Raw genomic sequence first — 26,148 nt, 5'->3', positions numbered from 1 at the left:
TCAGAGTATTTTAACTGATGCAGAAGAGCTATGACATTCTATACATAGCAAGTTAAAGGATTATTCTATATTTTTAAGTGGTATATGCTCGACAAGGATAAGTAATATTGGGATGTTAGCAATTACGTGTTTGATCAATACAATTAAATACCCTTCCAAAAATACAAAGGACTCAAAACTAATATTTCACATATCAAAGTATGATTACTTATAACCATAACTTGACATGCCATTTAAGATAAAAAAGGTGTTAAAATACCTTCCTGGGTGCAATGTCATAATAACTTTTAAAATGCTAGCTAAACATATTTTAAATGTATCTATGTATTACTTTTATATTTACACAGAGAGCTCAGGATTTGTTTTCATTCAAAGAGTTAAAAATACCTCAAACCAGAGCCACATTTCTTTGCTGCTTGCACTGCTGGAGAGAGAACTCTTGGTTGACCACTAGGATTAGGATATGTCACTTGTACTCCTTGTGACCTCTTCCTGTTAGGGTTAGACTTGTGTCACCAATTTTCCATTTATGCATGTTTGAGGAATTTCAGGTGTTGGATCCAGCCTTCTGTATTGTTACTGTAACTCATAAGATCACTTATGAGGGAGCCTGGCAGATCAGCTTCAAGGTGGTTAACTTCTCTTGCTTTTCAGTGCAGCAATCCAGATTTACATTCTTCTACTACTTGATAATTGCATAAGAACTACAGGGTTAAAAAATTAAACTTTTAAATAGACATGTTAATATAACTTTACAGTTTGTATTTATGGAAATAAATCTGTACATCATGCTCCAAACTGGAAGAGTTTGCTTTGTATGATTTTATTATGTGTTTACTTTTAAGTAATCAAAAACGGACTATCCACAATTAAAATTACATACTGAAGTAGTTTTACTTTCTGTAAATTATTTCTGTCATTCTACCTATTTCTTCCTTATTTCCATCCAGAGTTTTTCTTGAGGTGATGATACCCTTGTGTTCCTTACCAACCAGTACCCTTTGAGCATCTCTAGCTCCAGGTGTTCAGAAGCATTTAATTGTTTTTGGTCAGACCATCTACAGCTGTTTCACAGTTTTTCCTGGTATTTAACCCTTGCTTAGATGAGCATTTGAATACAATGATATTTTGATTAACTCCATATATTTCCATGTGAATTAAACACTCTTAATCTTCTTATAAGAGTGTTCATGTAAGAACATGACTTCTTTTAAGTCATGTTCCATTTTCAGTCAGAAAATGACATCATCTCCTGTCCTGAAAGATGCTGGTTTACAGCTGAATGCCAGCTTTGCAGTGGATTACTGCATGCTGGAATGAGAATGTGAAACAATACGTAGCCAGTTGCTGCAGGTTATTCTTTCTTCTTCAGGAAAAAAGGAACCTACTTTTCTTCATTTTTGCTTACCCAGGTATATGTCACTGGTAGCAGAGAAAAAAATTACAAAAGAACTCTTTACCACCTTGTGAGAGGGCTAGCTGCTGCCTGCTTTCCTAGCAAAAGAGGCATTCTGGGTCTGGCATCCTGATTTGCATGCACAGCTGGAACAGCAGCTCCTTGGCTACCTCCTGCTTTTCCAAGAGTCATAATCTTGTTAGATTTGGACCCTTTTCATGCATTTCTCCTTGTCTTTGCTGACATTTATGAGATGAGTGTAGGTGTCATTCCCAAATCACGTGTGCCTAGCTTTAATTTTAATAGTTCCACATTCAAAGCATTGAAGACTGTCATTTGTGGTGATATCTTGGAGGACTGTTTATGTATTGCACAGCAGTAGGTTTCATGCTTTTGTTGGCTGTGCAAACAAACCTTTTGGCTTTTCTGTCAGCTATGTATAGACAAATGTAGGAGCCATGTGTTCTTTCCTTCTGAGTCTGTGTCTCAGTATCTGGGGTTTTTCCTTGTATGTGTTGTGTTTGTAAATTGAAGTGAGAAAAATGATAGTCCCAATAGGAAGAGCAAGTCCATCCAAATATCTTCCCTTTCTGGAAAGGATGTGGCATTTTTACTTCCCTCTACTCTGTCTTGTATGAATTCCCAGAAATGTGAAATCACCCTTCCCACCCCCAGTACGTTCCTTTAACAAAAGCCCCCAGGAAGGGATGAAGTAGGTCTGCTGTTAATCAGGAGTCAGGACAGCTGAGAGAAATCCATTCTCTCAGGGTTTTTTCTGTGAGGGAGGAGGATAAAGGCAGTGTCCTACAAAATGTTTTGCTGCAATGAATGACACTGAGATTTCTAGATAGGAAAAGAAGACACTTATATAGATTTTCTTTCTCATTCTCTTTCCTTTATGTTGAGGATTCTGAGATAGCAAAGGATTCTTTCAGAGACCACTCTGTGTTCCACACTCCTATCAGATGCCTACAGTTTTTCTTCATTACTTTTCTTCAGTAAAGGGCAGGGGATCTTCAAGGCAGAAGGGAGCTCAAATTAGGGAGATACACTGGTCTCCTTCAAAAATTATTGAGGTCTGTAACTGATGTAGGATATTTTCTGAAGGATAAGTGTTCATTTTCACAGAAGATGCTTTCTCTACTCTACATTTTTATGCCAAGTTATAGATATGTTTTCAAAGTGACATATTGAAGGAAAAGGTTAATACTTACATTTCCAAGAAAGCTGAGCTATAGGGTGCTGCCTTTGAGGAGCTGGGGACAATGAAGAAGTGTGAGAGGTGAGAGTTGGTATTGTACATGTGAACAGAGTATGTGATTACAGAAATAACTTTCCTTACATTCCCTATAGTAAAAAGTACTATATGACACCTCATATGTAACAGCAAGAGGTACTTTTCAGAATTGTTCCTGAGGGTTTTTCTTTTGTGAAATGGCACATATGCTTTGGTGAAAGGAAAATTTAAAATTGTAGATCTAGAAAATTGTTCTTAAACATTCAGTAGTCTTTTGATTTAAATCTTAATTATCCTCATTTTAATGGAAGACTGTCATTGATTTTGTTCTACAAATTAGTTATCAGAATGTTCGTAGAAATAAAACATCCTGATTTCCTTCATATTCCCATGATGAACCAGCACATGCTGATCTACAGCTGCTATTTTGTCCACTAATATGAAATCCCTGTCCCTGCTTCCTTGCTGGTAGATTTTCAGAAGTTCAGTGAGCACTGCAAATCGCCTGAAGAGTGGAAAATTCCCCTGTCACACAGATGCCCTTATCAGCAGCAACCAGATGGAGCTCTGAGCAGGCACATTATCAATGTTAAATTGCCTTTTCTGAGTAGAGAGGATTAAAGCATTCCTTCAGAAATGGATGGCATAAGCTGCAAACTTAGGGATAGGAATATTCAAAAATGTTGCTATTTTAAAAACATAGGAAAATATCTTAACAAACACTGCATATCAAAGTGTATTATTCTTTCAAGTTGATGAAGCTGAAATTCTGAAAATAATTTGTTTTGAGTAAAAATCCTCTAGTTTCTTCTTAAATGGCAGGGGAGGGGCGTTCTTAGCTTGGATATGTTATGTGCCTAAAATTCTAGAATAGATTTTAATATGGAATCAGTCACATTATATCAAACCTAAAATTGTTTCATTTCTCATTAAAGGACAAAATATGTATAGAAAGAGATTGGCAGTTTGGATTGAATCAGCAAAACAACACTTCAGAATAATAGAATTATATTCCTTCTAATTTTTAAAATGTATGTTGACTTACTAAAACAGGCTCTCAGAGAATATAACATAAAGTGTTTGTTACAAATCTTGACAGTACAAGATGCAGCAATGAAACATCCAATTCCAAAATTAAACAAAATTATCAAATTTGGCCTAAACAATTGGTGCCTAAGTATCAGATTACAGTAATACTGAGAAAGAAAGCATCAGTGTGGCATGCAGAGATTCAGTGACACAACTACTGGTTCATACTAATGAGCTGCAGTGAATAGCATTTCATTCAGAATTAACCTCCAAGGCTTTTATTAACTAACTTATCTATAAAGGGCAGTGCTTTAATTATAATTTAGACTGTATTCATATTTAGTTGATGCCATATCCATTGTACTCTCTGATTGTCTGAAGTGAAACAAAAGCTTTGCCAATGGAGAGAACGCTTTTTAGATTTATATGATTGACTGAAAGTTAGCCAGTCTGTATATTGTCTTTCCAGATTTGCACCTAAATTCCCTTATTATGCTGTGTGTGCATACAGAAGAAAGACACAGAATTAACACTTTTTAATTCTCCTCTCACAACTCAATATAGTACTGTGTTAATATAGTACTTAAAAGCATATATAACAATATCTTAATAAAGTTTGTTTTGTTCTGAGCTGTATTTTGGCAGTGTTTCACACTGAAGATTAGTTCACAGTATTATTTTATTTAGTGTATGCTGGGAGTTTGTCATGATTCATTTGTGTCTGTAGAAGCTTGAATAATGTTGTTCCATTCAATACTGTAATGTTTTTCTTACAGAACAAACTTGGAACTTGAGCTGGTCCACCGAGGAGGAAATTTGTGTTCAGGAGGTGCAAGCACAGCTGGGAAAAGATCATGTTTAAGTAAGTTTCATGTTATTAAACGCAGTATAAATTATTAGAATATTGACTAAAGATGTCTGTTTTTTTCTGGTATTTTCTAAATTACATCAACTTTTTCCTTCTAAAACCATTTTTTTCTGCCATAAGGAGTCTTTGATTTTTTGTTTCTGTTAGAGAAATCTGAAAAATAATTTGCACAAATTCTTCATTAGAGCTGTTCATGTCTTGTGAGTACAATTATCTAGAAATCAATTGTCATACTATGCATGTAATATTTTTTAATAACTGCATTTTTGTGAGTAACACTAGAAGTATATTAAGGGTGAAGCAGGAAAGCTTTGTTTCACCCTGGTTGTTGCTAGCAATAGGAGAGAAGTTTGTTTTCTGAATGCTAATATAGCTCATGACTTGGTGTCATACTTAGAAATATGCAGCTACAACATCCCATGTCTTTAATTTGTCTAGTGCTTCCACAAAGTATTTCAAATTTTCTTTCCTAGAAACTTTCAAATTTTGTTGTTCTAAAATCTTCAGTTATTGTCAAATAAAGCAATTTCTTGCTGCCAGAAGTGGTTTTTTCTTAAAAGAAAATATTTTAATCTTTTATTGGAATATTAACAGTTACAAGTGGACATTTTCTTTTGTCAGGAAAAACTGGAAAGCCTGCCAGAATACTGCTACTGATGCTTATTTAAGTCAAGCTTATGTAGCAATAGCAGCAGATTTGGTAGGAAAAAAGAAAGCTTAGGCCCATCTCTGTCTTTTGTACACAATTTCTGGGGGATGCATTCCTCATCCTTTGAGGTGACGAGCCACCCAAGAAATCTCACCAGGTTGTCATTATGCTGTCCACATTCCCTCTAGGACAAAAGTCTTCTGCTACTGCCCAACTAATTTCATTTGTGTGTTGTTAATTTAAAAAGTCGTTTTAACCTGTATTGTACTGCACATTGTCTTTCCCCACCATCATTCTCCCCCTTTCTCAGCCGACCAAAGTACCTGAAAAGTGCACGTGTTAAAAAGAACATCTCTAGATCACTGTGTGCAAATTTAGTCAGCCAGGGTTCTGCAGATACCACTCTGTGGTAGTCTCGTAACAACTGTGAAGTTTGGTGATTAGATATTGTGGGAAATGGAATATATTGTCCCAGGTGAGCTGTTACAGCAGCAAACATCAGGGAAGATGGTGGGAACAAATAGGTCAAGAGCTGTTTAAATAGATTGTACCATGAGGGCAGCTACTCTTGGGAAGTAAAATTAAGAATGATTAATGTAGCTCTTAGTATCGCTGACCAAGTGTGTGTGAGAAGAATGGTAAAGAAAATTTGCCTGCAAAATTGCCATTTTAAGGCTTAAAGTTTTCTATGTGTGTGCAACCAAAAATCCAAATAGTATCCTATTATTTTTTACTTAAAAATCAAGTCCTATTTGAAGGAACACATTACAGTTTTAGAGTCTATGGCCTTGCAAATTCTCATGAGTTTAGGGAAAATTATGATATATAACAACTGTACAAGTCTTATTTCTCTGTTTTAAAGTGTAACGGACCTGTTTGTCTTCATTGTTCCATATTTACAGAACAGGGTCACAGCACAGCATTAAGGCTGAATAACTGTGATTTCTCTGTACAGTTTTTATATAAGGCCTTGAGTAACCTGTCTAATGGAATATGGCAGGGTCTGGGTGGGGACTAGGTGATCTTTAAGGTCCATTCCAACCTTAAGCATTCTCTGATTCTGTGCCTCTCTTTAACTTACGTAGATGTTTTTCTTTGCTATTCGTACTCTGGTAATCTTGCACTAGTTGATGAGCAGTTCCACAACATTTTAAAGTTACATATTAATGAATTTATAATCTTCTTTTTAACTTTGAATAGTATTTTTCATTCTGTCTGTCTAGTCTCTTTTTTTTTGTTTTGGTTTTTTTTTTTCCTTTTTCCCCTTTGTGAGAAGGATAGGATTAGGGTTTTGGGTCAAGATTAAATATTTTATCCTCTTGTTCTCTAGCTGCAGTTTCTCTGTAAATGAGCTCCTTATCCCACAAATAGCAGTCTGGCATTGCACCATCAACTGCATTAATTGGAAAGGACATTATTTACAACTGGACATCAAAAAATTATTTAAGAGTTGTTTAATTCTTCTTAAATAGGATATCTAGCACCTTTGTAACTTCTGGAATGGCTCTAAACATTGAGAAACAGTATTGCTTTGTGGGAGTTGTTTTGGTTGGTTTGTTTTGGTTTTCTTCTTCTCATTCATTTGAAGCCCTTATCTTGATTGTGGTGTAAGCACAGCAGTTTTATCACTGCTTTTAGTGGTTTTGTGAGCATAGAAACTCATTGTTTCTCTTCATGATTCTTCTTTATCAAATTTTTCAACCATGTTTAAAGTAACAGCTGTCTCCATTTTATCATTATGAACAGTGACACTTGGAGCTACTTAGTATTTCCTGTTGGGAGAAAATCCTGACTCTGATTTGCAAGATCGAGTTCCAGCTGTCTCTTTCCTATAGTCGTTGATGTAGCTATGGTTGCAAAGAGTCCTATGCAGCTCTCTGCAGCCACTAAAAACAAAGAGATTGAAATAAGTTTTTAGGAACGTCTTGCTACAGCAGGTTTCTGTCATTGATTGGGCTTTTTGGTGTTGCAGGATTTGGGTTTTTGGATTTGTTTGCTTGGTTTGGAGTTTTTTTTCAGGTAGGAGCTGTCAGTCTGCAGTTCCTTGGTGCCCATTCGTGCTAACTTGGAAAAAGCAGTTTTTGTCACCAGCAGATGATCTTAAGTATTTTCTAAAACACTTGATATGCCACTAATATGTAGTGTGGGAGAAGCAAGGATAGTACTGTTAGAATTCTGTTGCTAAAGTTGGTTTCATACACTGGTGAGTTTGGTATAGAGGTCAATAGCTGCTTCATCAGCAATTAAGACTTAGTGGAGATGTAAGAGATTTTGTAAAGACTATCCAGTCTTAATGCCTTAATAGGCTTTTGCTGACCTTCATGGTTTTTTACTGATTCAAGTCTACTGGATCAGTGATGAATGGGAAGATGTTGTCAACAGGTCTTTGCAGCTGCTGTTGCTAAGTGGACTATGTAAATCTCTACCAGGAGAAAAATATTTCTCAGTCTCCTTACTGACAATCAAGTCCCATCTGGTTGTATCAACTGGTTTTAGTTGTAATCTACATTCTTCTTGATAGTCCCAGGAAGCTATGGGAGAAGAAGGGGAAGAATCCCTGGTCTGGTAAGATCTTCACAGTTGAGACAAGGATGTTTTCAATTCCACCTGCAGTGAACTGCTGTGTCACTTTGTGATGTTTTCACATTGCAAATATGAATACTAATTTAGGGAATGTAAAAAGGGAATATCTGGATCAAGACAGAAAATTCCATGACAGCAGTCTATGTCCTAAAATAAAGAGAGGGGGTATAAACACATTATCTAGACTGTTGCAAGCAAGGCAAAGGCAGCTCGTTCCTTTGTTTTCATTATGACAGCACACTGCTCTACATTGTGGAATTAGAAAACATCATCTGATTTGAACTCTGGTAATTTGAGTTTACCAGTCAAGAGACCAGAAAAAAACACGTAGGAAAAAAGGCAGCAAAACTTACACGGAAATTTGGGATCAGCTCAGCAAAGATCAAACCAAGATTACGAGACCAAAGCTTAAATCTGAATGGAACTTCCTGAATAGCTAATTTTTGTCAATTGAGCACAGCATTTTTAGAATTTCTACCATTCATCTATCAAATTGTTGTCTTTTTATGTCTTGAATTTAGTTTTCTTTTGTGCTGTGCATATCATACTAAAACTGAAAAGGGCTGTGAAACTGCCTTTGTGGAATTCTGCTTTTTGCATTGTAACACAGCAGAATATTTTCAAGACCTTTGTCAATGTTTGTAAAGTGAGTCTGCTTTATTATTAAAAACAGTAAAGAATGCAGCTGCAAGTGCTGGTGCAGTGTGGGTATATAGACAAAATACCCATTATCTTTGGGGCTTGTGAGAGGAGCAGTATTACAATGCTTCCTTGTACAGCTTCACTCTCAGTGCAAAGAGAGTGTCCTATCCATTGAGCTGCTCTTTTGAAAGTACAGATTCCAACTGAGTTTATTGCTCCCCTCTCACAATAGATTAACTCCAAAAAGTAAATCTACCAAGAACAGCAGTGACAATAACAAAATAACAATAGTTATTTTCATTATTTTTAGAAATGGATTAAGGAATGCTAATAGGACTGAAAGCTAGTTCTAACTGCTAATCCAGATGATTCTATGAAGTGTTGTTTAAGCTTTACATGTATTCTGTGAAAACAAAGACATAAACAGCAGTGCATCAGTGTAGACAATACTTGAGTCTATGATCATGTTTTAAAACAGTAGTAATCTTGCTCACTCAAATGTCTAAATTTTAGAACTCTCCCAAGCCCCTGATGACTTGCAGCAATGAGTTATATTGTGCATCCAAATAGTGTGATTTTTATATTTATTCAAATTACCTGGATGCAGCCTGCCTCAAATATTACAAGGTTATTAGAAGAGGAGGATCATATTCAAATTTTTTTCAAATTTTGTTGCTGCTGCGCTTTCTGAAATTAATATTCTTCCTACAAAAATTGGATAAGAATGATCTTTTAGTGACTCCAAGCTGCAACCAGGTCCTGCCCCTTACAAGGGTGGGCTCTCCTGGAGAGAATTGGCTGGAAGATGGACTGTGAGGGCCAGAGGGCTTTGGGATACCTGGTGAGGTTATGGCCTCCCTTCCCACTCTTCACTAGCCACGACTGATGTTTGTGGGCCATTGTCACAGTAATGTTTTGCTGGTACTTTTTTAAAAACTGTCCTTACATGTATTTTAAAGGTTCCAAGTAGGCTGTAAGTAAATGGGACGACATGCAGTATTTTTATGCTTATGTTTTGGAATTATGCACTCCACAAATACTCAGGAAAAGCCCTGGAGTATTCCTCTGGCAAGCAGGTTTGTGCCAGACACTCAGGCATAAGGATGTGGCTGCAGCACCAAGCACTTGGTGCTCAATCGAGTTGCCAGTTCTTGCTTCCCAATGCTCTGGTGTTTCCCTTGGCTTTCTCCAGTAGTTGGTAGTCACAGTCAGTGGTAAGTAAAGCAGTGGGAGTGGCTGTAGTGTAAAGCAGAAAGGAAGCTCGGTGTGTGTCTCGGCCGGAGCTGCTGCGGGGCCGGGCTGAGAGCAGCCGCTCGCTCGCTTGTGCGGCCTCCATGGCAGCCCCATGTGCTGCCTGTGCCTTCCCGGGCTGAGAGCGGCGCTTTCCTGGGCACATCCCGGCACTCCCGCTACGTGTCTCCATTCTCACGTGTGGAGATCACTAATACATTCTCCAGGGCTGGAATTTGATGCTTGCCTGCTTAATTTCATATTAGTAAAAGCTCTGGAGAGTAGCTGTTAAAGGAATAGGGGATGAATTAATTACCCTGAACAATTTTCAAATTTTTTTTTGTTTTTTACATTTTGCGTAGTTGTCTGTTTCTGTTTAAAGCAAGGAATAGTTGAGGGAGAAAAAAGCCTTCATTTTAGTGAAAAGGCATGGATATTTTCGTGGGTTTCATTCCAAATAAAACCATGCTTGAGGTTTTTTTTTATTATTTTGATAGAATACAAGTATATTTTCAGATTTTATATTTTCAACTTTATCAGCAAAGCAGTGTTTTGCTAAGAATCTCTTGCCAGGAGAAAAGATGACTTATTTTGTCCTCATTGACTGTTTTTATTCAGAAAGCAGGTGGCAGCTATCAATTCCAATGCCATCCACAGCTCCAATTATTTTACAAACCCCAGGAGCTAATTACAGCCCTCAGGCTCTGGCAGTCAGCTGATTGCATCATGCGACTCTTTTGGCCATTGCGTACCTCTGAGTAATTGTCTATTTATGGAAAATAAATTAATAGCTGCTATTTCTACTTGAAAGAGAGGACCTGTAAGTGTGTAGGTTGAGCAAGTGGGTTTTAAAGAGATGTAGAGAGATTTAGAGAGAAATATGCAAAGGGATCAATTGATAGAATAAGGGGTGGAGAGGAAAGATGATGTCAGGATACCAAGGGAGAAAGTTAAAATGAAAGGGAGAAAGAAAGCAGGGTCCTAGAAAACTGAACAGGACAAAAGCATGACACCAAATAGCAAGATAGAGTGTGACAGGAAGAAAAAAGTAAGCAAAACTGTGGGAAATGATACTTTAATTATTTCAGTATAGACCTATGAAGATAAAAAAAGATTCATTGAAAAATTGAAGTCTGAATCCCGAATAGTCCCTGATCTAGTTGAAGATATCCCTGCTCATTGCAGGACGCTTTGACTAGATGACCTTTAAAGGTCCCTTCCAACTCAAACCATTCTGTGCTTTTTATTGCTTTATTGCTTTATATATTATATTAAAGAGCATTTTCTGAAAATGCTCTTTACCTAAATGGTGCTTGCCTTCTTGGGTGGCTTAATGGAAGGAAGGGTTAGATGTTGTCTTTGTGTGATTGTATGATTCATAGATAAATATAAAATGTTCATTTTAATATAAAATACTGCAGTAAATCACCATGAGTATTTATGCATCCTCTGTCTGAAAAATTCTGCAAGTGTTTTGCAAATTATATTTTTGATGCAGTTGAAGTACAGAGGTTTTGAAATTATGAATATCAGCAAACTCTGCCTGCAGGTGGTACAGACAAATCTGTGACATTATAAAGACTGTTAGTGTCATTGATGTGTAATCAGACTTTTGTTGGTTTGAGGATTTTTTTGTCCAGAAGTTACCTACAAAATAACCATATGAAGGCAGAAAGAATAATAAACCTTTTAAAGATGAAGAACCGAAGTGATCCTGCTGTAGGTCAGGACTTGTAGCAATTTAGATTAAATTTCAAATATGTGGTGCTCAGAACTTAAGAGTGAGAGAGAGGATTGGAAGCCAAAAGTAAATAAATCAAAAGTATATCAGTCTCTGTTAAAAATAATTGTTTAAGAAATCACTGCTTCTAGCATAAACTGGAGAGGCAAATGTAGTGAGCACAGAACCTTGGCAATATAACAGCATATGAAACAGGATTTTTTAAAAGGGCCTGTAATTGAGAACATGGAGCACCAAAACAACTGAGATCTGGTCAAAGCTTTCTAAACAGCCTTTCTCTGAAACATTTTTCTGTATATCTGCATGTGTTCACTGCCTTCTATTGAAATCTTACTTCTCTTCAAATCTCTTTTTAAAAAATAAATCAATCCTTAATAAAAATATGCTTGTTAGGGTACCAGCTTATTTGGAATGACGTGACAGGCTTCTCAGAATCTCCTAAAATACACAATGGCAATTTAATGTAAAAAATTCATGTCACTGTATATAATACTCAGCAATGTGTCTTCTTCCCCTTTCAGATCAGCTGTTCCATGTGCTGGCCATGCACATGCGCCTCTACAGTATAGACTCTGCATACAATCCCTGGAGGAAACTAACCCAGCCCTCGCAGGAGAAAAACTCAGAGCAAGTATTTTAATTTACCCTGTATCAGTTTTGCCTGGTGAAAGAAACATCCTTACAGAGGGACTTTGGGTAACTTTGTCTTAATTTAAATTCTCTGTGAGGTATGCTGGTGGAGACTTAACATCTAAAAATTGTATGTATGAATTTGTAAAATATATTTTCAGATTTCTTTTACATAAAAATCTGACCAGTTTTGAGCTAAAGTTTAAATGCACCTCTTGCAGGCTTAAGCACATGCAAATTAAACAGTATTGGGTAAGTGGATAGGGTGCTGCTGTTCTTGATATGGATGCTCAACAAAATTTACATTGAGATAAGCTGGTAGCTTATGGAAAGTTGAATAATGATTAATACTTGTAAATAGGTCTAATAAATGTGAGAAATAATTATATTTTAGGCTAAAAAATTTCATCAAGCTTATTATTTTTAAGCAAGTTACTGATCTGAGTTTGCTTTTAAAAGATGCACCTTACATACACAGCTGTACAAGGATTAACAACATAATAAATTAAACCATGTACTTTGTTCTGCAAGGACTCATCTCCTTACTTGACTTAAGACCCATCACTTTTCAGATTCTACCTTGATGATGAGGAGAAAGGTTTCTTGCCTAAAACCAGATCATGATTTTTCCTCGTAAGAGGAAAACAGTACATATTTTTTCTCTTAGCACCTTAAGCATCTTCCTCATCCTAAGCTCTACATTTTGTAGCTTGCAGTTATGTCAAAAGACTGTCCTTTTAGTGCCTCTCCAGCTGTGTGTTTGTCGGTGCTTCTGGGAGCCTGAGGTGGAAAACATCATGCAATTTCAAAAACTGATCTAGAATTGTGATATGCCACAACCCTAACTGCAAAGTGGGGAGGACTATTAAAACAATTGTTCTCATTTCTAGTTTAGGATTTTATTTTTCTCTTGGACCCAGGCTTCTTTTTGCAATGAACATTAGGCTACTGGAGTAATTAAACTGTATTAAGAGAGTAATTTATAAACTATTAGCAGAAGAAAGCATCAAGCATTTATAACCTGAAAACCTGTTCAGCATGCATTCAAACTGCTTTGAGGGTCTGTTTTCATGTGATTCTGATTGAATCCTGACCTAGATTGAGTAGTGGGATGATGTTAATAAATTTGGTGTATGGTTGGCTGAGTTATAAGCAGCAGGATTAAGATCATGTGGCCAGAATGGCTGTGGGACAGATCATGCACTTCTCATTTTGGCATTTGAGGAGCTTGCTGGCTTTGGAAGCAGCTGTTAATAGAGGGAGCCTGCAGAGCTGATGGGATTCACCATGCATTGGTCATGTCAAGGCTAAAGGGTAGTATGTTAGATTTCACTGGGCAATATTTTGAATATTTTGAATCACTTAGAATTTAATGTTACTGCAGGTCTGTAATGCCTTGCTTTGCAGAAGGGTTTGCATGCTGGGAATGCATTTGAGCAGTTCTTGTGTCTTCTGCACTGGTTTTCAATATTTCATGGTAGACTTGATGATACTGGTTTGGCACAAAGTCCTAAGTGGTTTGTAGGAAGCTACAACTGAAACAGCATCCATTTTGCCATGAAATAGTTTACTGGTGAGAGGCACAGATGCTTTTGAGCTGGAATAATTTTGCTCACTCTTGGAATGTTTTTCCTTCCTTAGTCTGCAGGCACCAGAACTCTACAAAGGAGGCAATTTGAGGACGTGTTTTTCATGTATGAATTGGAGCATAAAATGAGTCTCTGTAATTATACTGCAGAAATTTGAAGTGGTAGTTTGACTTGAAGATGGCGTTCTTAGGATTGGTGTGCATGATCTGATTGCACATTTCTTAGAGTCACACATCCTTCTGAGAATAGCAGATTTTTTCAGGTACAGGGAAGGGTACTCAGAGCAGTTAGAAGGTGACACACTGCTGAAAACTGAAAAAGCTTAAGAGGATGGTGGAGAAATAATCATTGCAGATTTTAGATGTGAATGGTATTCTGCTGCTTTGAAGTTAACCAAGTCTCCTAAAACATCAGCCTGACCTGCACATGAGACTTCAAGCAAAGACTTATAGAAAAAAATGTCAGTGAGGGAAAAAGTTCTATATTTTCTGACTGTATTACTGTGATTCCAAACAATTTAACTTTAGGGAAGTCACAGAAGAAAAATATCATCAAACAAATATGCCATCTTTTTCTATTTAATTTTCACTTTAAATTATTATTTGATTTGAAAGCAGTTTTCCAGAGAAGCTAGTTTAATCTTCATTTATTTAAAAGGATAATTTTTAAAATGGAAAGAAGAAAAACCCACTCACAAGCAAAAATCTGTGGAAAACAAGTCCCCATTACATTGTATTCTCATTCTCCTTTAATTGTAGCTATTTTCTTTAAATATACATAAATATTTACAAATAGAACTACTCAGATGTAGAACCCACAATTTTTATCTCCGTTTTCTACAATTCAGCTGCCATTCTTCATAAATAATGCCTTAGATTTCCTGTGTCTGTGAGAACTGATCAAAGTACCTTGTAAAGAGTCTCTCAGAATTCCTTCACTTCCCAAAACCACCAGTTTTGCCCAGTGTCTTCTACAATTGTATTTAGATTTCCTTGTAGCTGAAAATGGCAACTGAAAGGAAAGATAGGGAGAAGCTCAAGTGGCCACAAGCAAGGTTAAGTAGAAATAAGGAAATCTTGAGCAAGAAGATAGCCTCTCAAAAAGGGCCTAAATAATGTGAGCTGTTTGGAAGATAAGGGGAGGGGGAAAGGAAGAAGCTGAGTCTGGTGAACTGTGAATGGTTTAGTAGATTATTTCTCCTGTGCAGTTTATGTTGCAAAATTCAATGTACACTTGGTCCCACAGGCTGTACTTAAGCAAATTGTTCTTCTGGGGCAGATCTGGTTTCAATAGTGATCAAATAAACAATTATTGTGGTGCAAAGGGGGAATAATAGCTTCTGGCAGGGGGCAGGCAAGGAGCAGCTGGAGGCAATAATTACTAAACCCAGATGTGAATTTAATGGACTAGTCCAAACAGGCACAGTTTCAGGAACAACAAACATGAGATGAAAGGATTATACATGTTTTTAAAAATTTAAATCTACGAAGGCTGAATTTTTGTGTCTATTCTGACAGACAGAATATATCAGCAAAGAATGGATTGATAAAACATTAAGGATCTTTGCAGTAGAACCACTTGGGGGGAGGAACTGCATGATAAACTGAAATGCTGGGTTATTTTTTCTGCAGTGTTTCACTGATGTTTCATTCTAAGCTAGGTCACTTCAGAGGCTGTTTATGGCGTCATACTGGGGCAACAAACTGCAACTCAGGGATAGGACTGAGCAGCTGTGTGTAGGAACCTCTTAAGTCACATCTCCATCACAGAAACTGTTGTGAAATGGGCGAAAAGCCCACAGTTTTTGTGAAGATACTCTGAGACAGAGAGAGTAGGAATGGTGGGATAGCAGGGTTTAGTTAAGGGTTATGTGGGTGGTGGTCTATACATACATGTGCTGCAGTAGGACTTAAGTCTGTGTTCCATACAACAGAAATCCTGCCTGGAACAGCTGGCTCTCAGGACAGATGATGCAGTACCTAGGTTTTCACAGTAGTGCCAGCTTTGGAGTATTTGCTCTTGGCTTTTTCTTCCTTCCCCTGCACTACAGCTCACCATCTTCTTTGGCTGTGCTGATGTTACTTGGGCAGGCTGCATGAACGAAGTCAAGCAACAAATCCATGTTTTAAAAAGCTTAAATTGAATGAGTTTGGGAACGGGTGCCAAGAGACTGCTGGGGGCAGCGTGGTAAAAGAGAACAGGAGATGCCCAGTGTTAGTACTGTCAGTGAATGTCTAATGAGAAACTGACCTGCTGTAAAATCTGCTGTGACACAACGGAGAGCAAATATGAAATTGTGATTATATCCTAAGGTGCAGCCAGAATAAATAGTAGGGTTCTGCTTTCTTGCAGTGAATATCAGAAGCTGTGTATTAGTTTGACCTCTCTGCCATCTGGGATTTGTGTGCTTTGCTTCTTATCCTGCAAATTGTGGAGAAAATATAAGTTTGCCCTAGTTGATGAAGCTTTAGTTTAGGTGTACCTATATCCCCGTGTCTCAAATTTTCTGTGTCAGATAGTTCAAAGAGGTGTGAGGCTCAGAGCTTTGACTTTACTTACTGAATTTCGACCTTTATAATTAGTTGGAGTTAGCGTCAACCAAAAACTTTTAAGTGTCTCTGGTTGAGAGAATAGGGAATGGGGAGCATAAATATAAGGAACCACCATCAGCAAAATGCTGCTTATTTCAGAGTACAACAGAATTTCCCATTTCTCTGTATCCATTCCCAAAGAAATGACTCCTGCATAACAGCTCTCCAGGAGAAGGATCCAGAATACAGAGGCAGAGTTTCTCAGCTGTCAGGTGACAGGCAGCCCTGGGTTTGGCACAGAGAGGTGCAGCCCAATTACCTTGGGCTGGAGGAGAGGTCATTTCCATAGGGAAAGCTGAGGTTTGCATTTTTCATTTTAGGACGTGTTCATTTTGCACTGGATAGTTTATTTTCACCACCAACTCCCTTTAAAAAATTGCTTCAGCATACAGCTGTTACACATTTGAATCATATTGTATCACTTTGGTCCTATTTGCTGTTGTACTTGCTTTCTTTTTATTAAGTGCTTCTGTAGCACAAGTTTTTGTAGTCAGATTTATCAAGCTTGCATATATGCATTAGGGATTAACAGAATGCACAATTTCCATAAAACACGTTTCTAAACACATTTTGTAATTTCAGTTCCATTTTCATAATGTAGAAGTTTCTGAGGCTCTTAACAAATGACAGAGCAATTTTTAAGTGCTTCATGTGCTGCAGTACTTGATGTAAGCAAAAGCAGCTTATCGAAACCCCTGACATTTAATGTAGCTTTGCTTCTCAATTCTTGTGAACTGAATAAATTAGGAAAGTAATTCAGTTGGTCCTGCACGTGCAAATGAGTTCCTTTGTGTGTGATGTTGAAGCCAATCAATTATGGTATTCTGTTGATGTGTGTATATATATATATGTATATAATAATTTGGACAGAACTGGTATTTGACCTAGTTGTTACATAACTATTAAACAATATTGATCCCTCTGTCGGAAAGAAGTGTTCAGCTAAATGTGACCAGAAGGAGTCAGGTTTTTTTATGCTATTCCAAATTAAATTTTTCCCAAGTATATATAAATTAATAATTAAAAATGAGAAGTAATTTAATTTAAGGGATGTCCATGGTTTAAAAGTCATTACACAACGAGGGTTATTTTAAAATCCAGTGTTGTAGATCACAGAGAGTAGAACTAGCTGTACGTAAAAGTAGAATTAGAGAGACATAGTGAAATGAGTATCTTCATGGCCTGTATAATTTTGAAAATGAAGCTTAGCAGTGTGATAGAAATTTTTGCCCCCCTTATCTTTAGAATTCAATATACTGATTTTTAGAATATTTGGGTTTTTATATATATTTTTTTTTTTAATATATATAGATGTATATTACAGTAGTTTGAAACAATTTTATTAAATGATTGATTATAGCAAAAAGGTTATAGATGGTGTTTATTCTAGCTGTCTGGGTTCATTAATTCAAAAGGACCAGTAAGGCCATGTTTTCTCTCCCTTCATTTTACAAGATCAGTCAGCCATGTGACCATAAGTGTTCTTTTAATCCTCCTCTTGTATGACTGCTTCTGAGTGTTAAAGTTCATATCAGATGACTCCTGGAAGTGCCTTCTGTAGAGAGATGCCTGAATTTTTCAGGAAATCACTAATTATGTAGTCTTTTTTCAAAAGCAGGATAATGTTTATGGGCCTCAGAGATGATGAACTGGTTGAATCCCCAAAGCTGCTAGAGGACACTAAAGATCCCACGCGTGCATCCACATACCACCTCAGGTGGGCAGCCTTCTGCAGTCCATAGAGTGCAGGAGCTCACTGGTTCCTCTGCAGGACTGCTGGCCATTGGCAGAGGACTGCTTTGCCTGGGAGATTCAGGGTCACTGGGGCCAGGAGTTCCCAGTGTGACTCCTGCAGTGCAGATCAGCAGCACCACTGCTTGCCAGGGGCAGTAAGAACACACCCAGCTCTTTGCACCTGTGTGTGTTGGGGAGGGTGTGTATCATATTTTATCTCAAGCTGCTCCTGCTTGAGATCTCCATCACGCCCCATATCAGTTAAAACTGGCAAGAATGATTTTTCACCATTTGATTGTTTTTTTTGGCCATTTGATCTGAAGAATACTGTTGGTTGGAATTTTGTTGAATATTGCTACACAAAGCTAGAAACTATCCTATCTGCAAGCATTTTTTGTTTTTAGTGTAGGAAAACAAGATGATGCTACATCAGTAAATCTGGATAGTTGAACAGTTTGTATTATCTCTGTGCTTATTTGCTTCCTTCTAGACATCCAGGGAGTTTAATAAAGACTGTGTGTAAGATTGCATAATCCCACCTGTCATGGCTGCTTGAGCCTTCATTTCTTGACGTGAAGGAAAGCAGGAGCTTTTCTAAGGTCTCTGTTTTGCAATAGGAGCATTCCCTGTAACTTTAAATGTATTTTGAGGATTCCTTATTGTTACAGCCTGGTTACATGTATATGTGTGAAATGCCATGCTTTGGAAACCAGTTCAACTGTTTGAATATTCCTTGACTCTCTACATAGACATAAGGAGTTCAGGCAGTTTTGAATGTTTTAAAACATTTCAACACAATCAGGTACCCAAATGGTAATTTCCTTTATTATATGAGTAACATTAAATTTTTGAATTGAGATCCGTTTTAAAATTGAGATCAGCTAGCAAATTGTCGGGTGTTAGGCATCTGTATGCTTGATATCAAATGTAATACTATTTCAAATAAATACAAAATAAAGTAAGAACATGGGTTTATAGTATCAGGAGTGATTTTCTTTTGGTTTTATTTCCAGGCTGGTAAGTGAAGAACTGCCAGAAGTTCCTGTGCTTTACAGAGATGTCTCATCCCTTTTACTTATCCAGATTTTAACCATGCCTCAGCCATTGCACAGAGGTATGTTACAAAAATATGTCTATTTAAATTATTATGTAGATGAGGCTGCTTTCATGATGGTTTGCAGGATGGTAAATCATAGCTGATCTACTCTGTATTCTAAAATAATGTTTCTGCCTTATCTACAAAAGGTGGCATTGAACAGAAGTTTTTGTTCTGAGTTGACAGGTTTATCTGTGTTCCCTGTCTTTTTACCTTATCAGTCAACTATTCATTAAAGATACAAGAGCTGAGCGGAAACTATTAAGTATTTCTACTGAAAGAAAAGTGTCCTTTGTTTGACCTTCATCTTTTGCTTAGAGGGACAGCTCAATACTTCAAGTTCAACTGAGTGCCTAAGGGCTAAAAATTTGAAAGATTGTAATTTAATTTGAATTTCAGAGTTTAAATTGCAGCAATTTTATGTAAGAGTTCATATATGAAGATAATAATTGCTGTAATGCAGTGATTTCAATAGAGACAGCATACAGTGTAATTATGAATAAATATTAAAGAGATATTAAAAAATTAAATATTTCATTACTAAAATCAGAACTGTCTTAAAACCTGAGTTTCTTTTTCTGTGTAAAAGGACCAGTTGAACCTGGTTCCGCTTGCTAATAGGTAATGTATGCTCCAGAATAGGGGTTCACACCCTCTGGTCACTGGCTTGTTTATTTGTAATTGTACCTTTATTTGAAAATGAGGACAAACAAAGCAAATATCACTTTACTGTTTCATATCTGCCATGGGATCTGTGTGGCAGTTTTGATATCTGCTGAGTTTTGGTAGGTTTTGAATAGGTAAATTTAGGAATTGTTCTGCTCTTGATGCTTACACCTTAGTAGAAACTGTTTCCCTGTAAGAGGTGTTCAGTCCTTGGTATTGAATGTTTAAATTCAACTAAAGTGACTCTGTATGTATCCATTAACATTGTGGGTTTGTTTTTTTCAATTCAATACACTTAAAATTATAGAATCATTTAGGTAGGAAAAGACCTTTAGTATCACCATATACAATTGTTAAGTGCATGCTTATGGATTAAGTATATCCAAAAGATTATTAGAATATGAAAATACTAAAAGAATAAAATGTTTTGCATAGGAAGACTATTGTCAAAAATGTCCTGTTTTTTAACAACAATTTAACTCTATTGGAAAGACTCAATCAAACTAGTATAAAAACAGCAAATAAAAGTTTAATGAGACTAACATCTGAAATTCAGGGAAGGAAGTGTTGAAGATAAAGTACAAACCAGTGGTGTCTTTGTAGTCAATATCCAAGCATTGAATACCACCATTTAAGAAAGTATATTTTATCCTAGAAAAGACAACATTCAATTAATAGTAATGCATTCTGTGGAGAATTCTGTGAAGTGCCTCATATCAGCAGCATGTGTTGTCTTTGCTTTTAGGTTTACTGTAGGTTGCAGTTGAGAAGGAAATGGCAAGTGGCAGATAGAAAATAAATGTGTCTCTTTCAAATCTGTGAAGCATTAAATTGGAAATAAATTGCCTTTTATCTTCCTAATTTTTGTTTCATCAAAATGGTTAAGCAGAATGAAAAGAAAGTCTTTCATAATTCTTTGTTTGGAGGTGTGGAGTGGTGTTCACAAAAGTAAGCCATAACAAATTTGTTTAGTACTTTTACAATGGGTTTGTAGGTCACAGAGTCAAATTCAATATCATTAATTCTTTGTAGAGGGCTGAGGTATAACTAAGGTAAAGTGGCTTGTGAAATGTCTCATGGTAAGCACAAGGTCAGCAATAGGGGTGAACAAAATCTCTGTTTGACCCTCCTGCTTCCTGAATTGTCTGTGCTGCCTTGCCCTTGCCATGCAGGAGCTGTGGACTTGGCTGTGCACTGGGATACACACAGGAGGCTGATGCCTGAGTGTGTTGACAGATATTTCCAGTAAATTCCTTTAACAATAGACCTAAGTAAGTTGCATTGTGTCCTTAATCAAATATGAGATTGTTTTTCAAATGTGTACTCAAAAGCCTTTTTGTTTACACCATGTGTTTTTTAAAAATAGAGAGCGCTCTTTAAGGAGGACTCAAAATCTCATCTCTTGCCCTTCAGATGGCAATTGTATTAACTTCCCTATTAACTGTTAATTTTAAATTCAGACTGGGAATTGCATTAACTTCCCTATTAACTGTTGGATGGGTGTTGGTAGCTTTTTCAATCTGACATAGATTAAAGCAATAAAAATGTCATTACTGTTCAGCCTCTTCATTCAGAAGAGAAAATTGATCTGAACCTATCAGAAACAAAGAAGACTGCTACAGAAAAAACTTAGTGGTGGAGGTCAGAGCATTTACAAGCATTAACAAATTTGCAGAGAAGGGAATGAGACTGATATGTGTCCCTCTGTGTAGTGTAGCAAGCAAAATAAATACTGTGAAACCTCTTTATTCTTTTGAGTTTCACACTAGGACATGGGCAGAACTTTTAAAGGCTTCAAATGTTTAGAATTTTGTTTGAAATTTTTGAAACTGTACAGGGCTAAATACATAATAATCCACGTACGAGTTTTCTGGTTCAGTTCTCTGGCAGTTGTTGTACAGAGGATGGAGTGTTCATGATGTTGTGAACTGGGACTCCATACAAAATAAAGATTTTGCTTCCAGCACCTTTCTTACAGAAATAGCAAATGATGGCGTGTGTACCATATCAGAAATAGAGAGAGTGGCTTGGTGGTTATCAAAACCTAAATCTGTCTTTGTAAATTGAATTCAGTACCCCCCCTCCCCCCCACCAGTCCTTTCTGCAGCACAGTTTTTGGATGCTGGAGTCATTTAATTGAAGTTGGATATTGTTTCTTGTTACCATCAATTGTAAAAAGTTTTATTTTCCCACCACCTGACTTGGGACCCTGTGTACAGATTTCTAGGAGTACAGAGTGTAGCTTCTAGTGATTTCAGTTCCTGCATTGCACTAGGTGTAAGGAGCAGCACGCTGCAAACACTAACACTTTTAAAAATTATTGGATAAGGATATTGACTAAATATATAGTATGGATGTAATCAGCTTGAATACTATCCAGTTTTGGTGTGGAAGCTCAAATATTTATCTGTATCTTGGAACTTTAATACACCTTTCATGGATTATCTGAAGTTCAGTGCTGTCTCCCTTTGTTCTGAAGTTGTGTTTTCAAAGAAGCGTTCAAGCTTTTGATCAAGAAGAATATTTTTCAAAGGTTATTTATGCAAAGATCTCCTTCTAAATTTAGTAAAAAGGGCCCTATGTCCTTAATTTTGCATCTGGTTCTCTTTGTAGATTCCTTCTGTCATAGGGTATACCATCTAATTTGATATTGAAAATAAAAGATTTATATTGTTGGTAATATGCTTATTTATCGGCACATTTCTTGCACTAATGTTAAAATTAGAGTTCCTGAAGTGTTACCTATTTAAACTTAGTTTTTAAGGGTGTTGGTTGATGCATATAATGGGATGAGATGCTTTGAAATTATTTGGTTCCAAAAAGTTTTAAAAATAGGAACATAAGTGCATTTCTCAGTATTATTGAAAAATAAGTACAAAAGTTCTGGATTAGCCTGTTTTGATTAGATTGGCCTAGCTATAGTAATGATACTTTCAGACTGTCAGACTATTAGATTAGGGACAGGAGTCCTAAATGCATTTCAGTGCAGAACTTTGCTCAGTGGCTTACTTGACATAATTGCAAGCTTTAGAATTATTAAATTGAAAAGATGATGTAGCAAAAGCACAGCCTGCCTCAGGGGCAGCAGGAAAACAGCACACAGCCCCCACAAGCACACTGCAGGAAGTGAAATAAATTTGCTCTTTTCAGCATTACCTACAGCTGTCAGATATATGGCATTTAAAGAGGTAATATAGTAATGAAGTGATAATTGATGCAGTCACTGATGTTTCAATATGTTTCCCACAGGCTGTTTCTATGACTATAAAAAAGTCTTGGTGCTCATTATACAACAGGTGGCCTCTGAGCTGTTCCTGTGATATTTTCCTAAGGGAAAAAAAAAAAAAAAAGATGATGTTTGGGCAGAATTCAGGACTTCTTAAGGGTGACCTAGATGTGGGAGTGTGCAGTTTTTGTGCAGTTCTGGATTCCCCAAAAATGTAATTCATAGTAATTTATGAGTCACATACATGTAAGTAAATACAAGAGAATTCATTTAATTGAGACATAACATGGGATAGACATATTTCTGGTGAATGGAACAATTAGTATTAAGGGGAGGGGGAGTGGGGGACAAAGAGTAATTCTATTTAGCAAAAGTCAGATTTTTTTAAAATGTGCAAAGACACCCAGTGTTGAGCACTGCAATCACCTGTGCAGAGCTACAAGATGGAGCAGGCTGTGGCAGGCTGGAGCCTGTTTCCAGCAGTGTGCCTTTGCTGCTCTGCATGCAGGGGGTTTCCTTCGTGCTTTCAGTGTGAAATTGATTTGTATTGCTTGTGTCTCCTCTTGAGGGGTTAGAGCTCAGTACCTGAGTTCAGTTCTAGCTATCATTACAAACTCTTAACTCGGGCCAAAGAGGCAATTTTTACACTTCTCTGAATGTGTGTGGTTCCATCTTGTAGATTTCAGTCCCAGAAAATTTCCTGCAAGCTTGCCTGCTGTTATTCCTCAGGGGTAGAATTGCTAAGAAAATGGAGGTTTCAGCAGAGATAAAAAATATGGCCTCAAGATCTGGTGGATCTGGTCAATCCTCCTGTTGGGGAGATGTGAAGAGGAAGGATCATTATAATGCTGCCTGCTCTGGAAGGAGGGGGGGATGAAGTAAAGGACCATTCATTGTCGTGTATAACACAAGCTCCATAGGAATATAATACAGAAAAGTGAATTTTAAATTACATAATAAGAAATGATGTTTAAGATGCTTAAATTGTGCTTATAGTTGATACTCGTATAAGCTTATACTCAGAGACATTAAAAAGTTTCAAAATCCATGTCTGCATTGATTTGTAAACACTTGTTACATAGACAAACAATTGTTATTTCAATTATATTAATTATGTACTCAAGTCTTAGCGGTGTATATTTTATAATCTAGTAGTGGGGTTTGATATTAAATGCAGGAAAGGAGAAACAAGGTGTTTCATTTTCCTGGCCTCCTCATTTTCACATATGAAATTCATTTAAATCCATTGGGAAGAAAGAATGAATTTAACCCAGTTTTTGTGAGGTGCTTATGTAAATTGTTTTGCTTGACTTCAAAGCCTGAGATGACTTCTTAAACCCCTCATTTTTGTCTACATTTTTTTAGATATATATTAGTTATGTTTATGCTTAAGGAGTGGTGTAAGTGATGATAGAAACTTCTTTGATCTGCCTAGATTTAAAAACAAACTAGATAATTTGGGACTGGAAAGGGAACCTAAAGTAAAAAGATAAAAAAGGACTGCTTCAGTATCTTCATTTCAGCCAATGATCTTTTTTTTCCTGTTTCCATTTTAGGAAATCTTATTTTGCTTCTGTTGCTAGCATCCCCAAAAAAATTTCAAAACCATTCTCCTGCAGCCTAGCTGTAGGAAATAATAGTCTTTTAAATATTAAAAAAATAATTATAAAGATCTTTGAAGATACAGTAAATGCCAGTCTGCCTTCTGCCTTCCTTCTGTATGCATGTGAGGTCCAGTAAATAGGCACTCACTCAAGAGTGTTTTGCAGCAAGTGCTTTATGGTGGGATCCATATCTGGAAGGGAAGGGTTAGAAACTGATATACTAGATGTTCTTGTGGTGATTTTTTTTTTAATTTGATTCTTCCAATATTTGTATGAGTGTCACCCCTGATGGGAGCCAGAAGAGATGGTAGCCTATGCATTTGCTTACATCTACAGTAATCAGTAACTTAAGTTATGTAACCTTTGGACAAAATATAAACTTGTATTATCACCAGGCCACTAGGATGAAGTCACTGCTAACCAGGATTAAGATGAAAATAAGGAGCAGTGGAAAATTACTTGCCCTGTACTTGTTCCATTCACTATGGCTGCCAAGTCATATCTGAAAGCCAGTAAATACATGTTGTTTTGTATATTTTGAAGGGCTGTTCTTTGTGTAGCACTTGCTTTTCATTTCAGAATTATCATTTTCATAACTAGAGACTCTGTAATCATTATATTTGCTAAAAAGATCAAATGTTTTAAAATTACTTTCTTTGTTTTACAGAACACTTCACCTGCATTATAAAAGTGCTGTTCACTTTATTGTATACTCAAGCCTTGGCAGCACTTTCTGTTAAATGCAGTGCTGAAGATAGGATGGCATGGAAAGAGTCAGGAGCCCTCAAAAAGGTTGGTTCATTTATTAAAACAGTTATGAAATTCTGCTTAAGTATTTCTAGTGTGAATGTAACAGATACTTCTGCTTTGCATGTAATAATTTGCTTCTGTTTCAAAATCCAGTAATTTGTTTTGTAATTTCTGCAGGTTTTTGTACATGATAAGACTTAAAAGTTTCACAATTTGTGTCTCTATAGTTTCAGTCTCTGCATTGTTGCAGTGATTGTAATCAGTAAATGCAGCTTTCCTTCCTGTGAAATTGAAGTTATCCTATATAAGCCATGGGCATTGATCTGATGCATTTCTCTACAGGAAAAGCAGGCAGCCTTGTTGGAGAAAAAACCCTCTTGACTTTTCCAGCTTGCTTGTGCTATTTGTGGCTAGCTATACAAATTTCTCTCACTATGTGGTCGAGAGTGCTCATGTGATGAAGAGACAGAGAAGGAAATTTGCCACCATTGTTTCCTTGACTTTTGGTAGTATTTACAAGTAAAGTGACAGTGCATCTTTCTATTTCAGTTCAGCTGATTGAATGCCAGTTGCCACCCAAGACAAAGTTCTCTGCACTAGCACCAGCATTCATTTAATCCTTCAGTTAACTTTTTGCTCCACAGATTGCTTTTCCCAGAAGGTCAGAAGAATGCCAATGTGAGACCAAAGGAAAGGATACAAATGTTGGGACCAGGAGAAGAAATGGGTATTACCCCTTTATCAACAGCTGGGCCTTAGATGTAAAATAAAGTAAAGACTGAGAAGCATGACCTGCCTTTTCACATGTAACTTAAATTTGTCATAGTGGTCAGTCTGAATTCCAAGGTCTTAAGGACAAATTATCTGCTGGCTTGCTACTAGTAGAA

The 26,148-nt window shown here is 36.8% G+C and overlaps 1 protein-coding gene across 1 annotated transcript in view; it reads left to right on the top strand.

The window, feature by feature from the left end:
* Positions 1-26,148, top strand: part of UBR3 (ubiquitin protein ligase E3 component n-recognin 3) — a 97,880-nt gene that overhangs the window by 61,831 nt on the left and 9,901 nt on the right. Inside the window, 4 exon segments of the mRNA XM_054515359.1 lie at positions 4,439-4,524; positions 11,897-12,002; positions 18,933-19,033; positions 25,179-25,303. Coding sequence (XP_054371334.1) covers positions 4,439-4,524; positions 11,897-12,002; positions 18,933-19,033; positions 25,179-25,303 — 418 coding nt within the window.

The sequence above is a fragment of the Molothrus ater genome, chromosome 7, assembly GCF_012460135.2.
Source record: "Molothrus ater isolate BHLD 08-10-18 breed brown headed cowbird chromosome 7, BPBGC_Mater_1.1, whole genome shotgun sequence".
Classification (NCBI taxonomy): Eukaryota; Metazoa; Chordata; class Aves; order Passeriformes; family Icteridae; genus Molothrus; species Molothrus ater.
The sequence above is the reverse complement of the archived record's forward strand: the minus strand, read 5'-3'. Positions and strand labels throughout refer to the sequence as shown.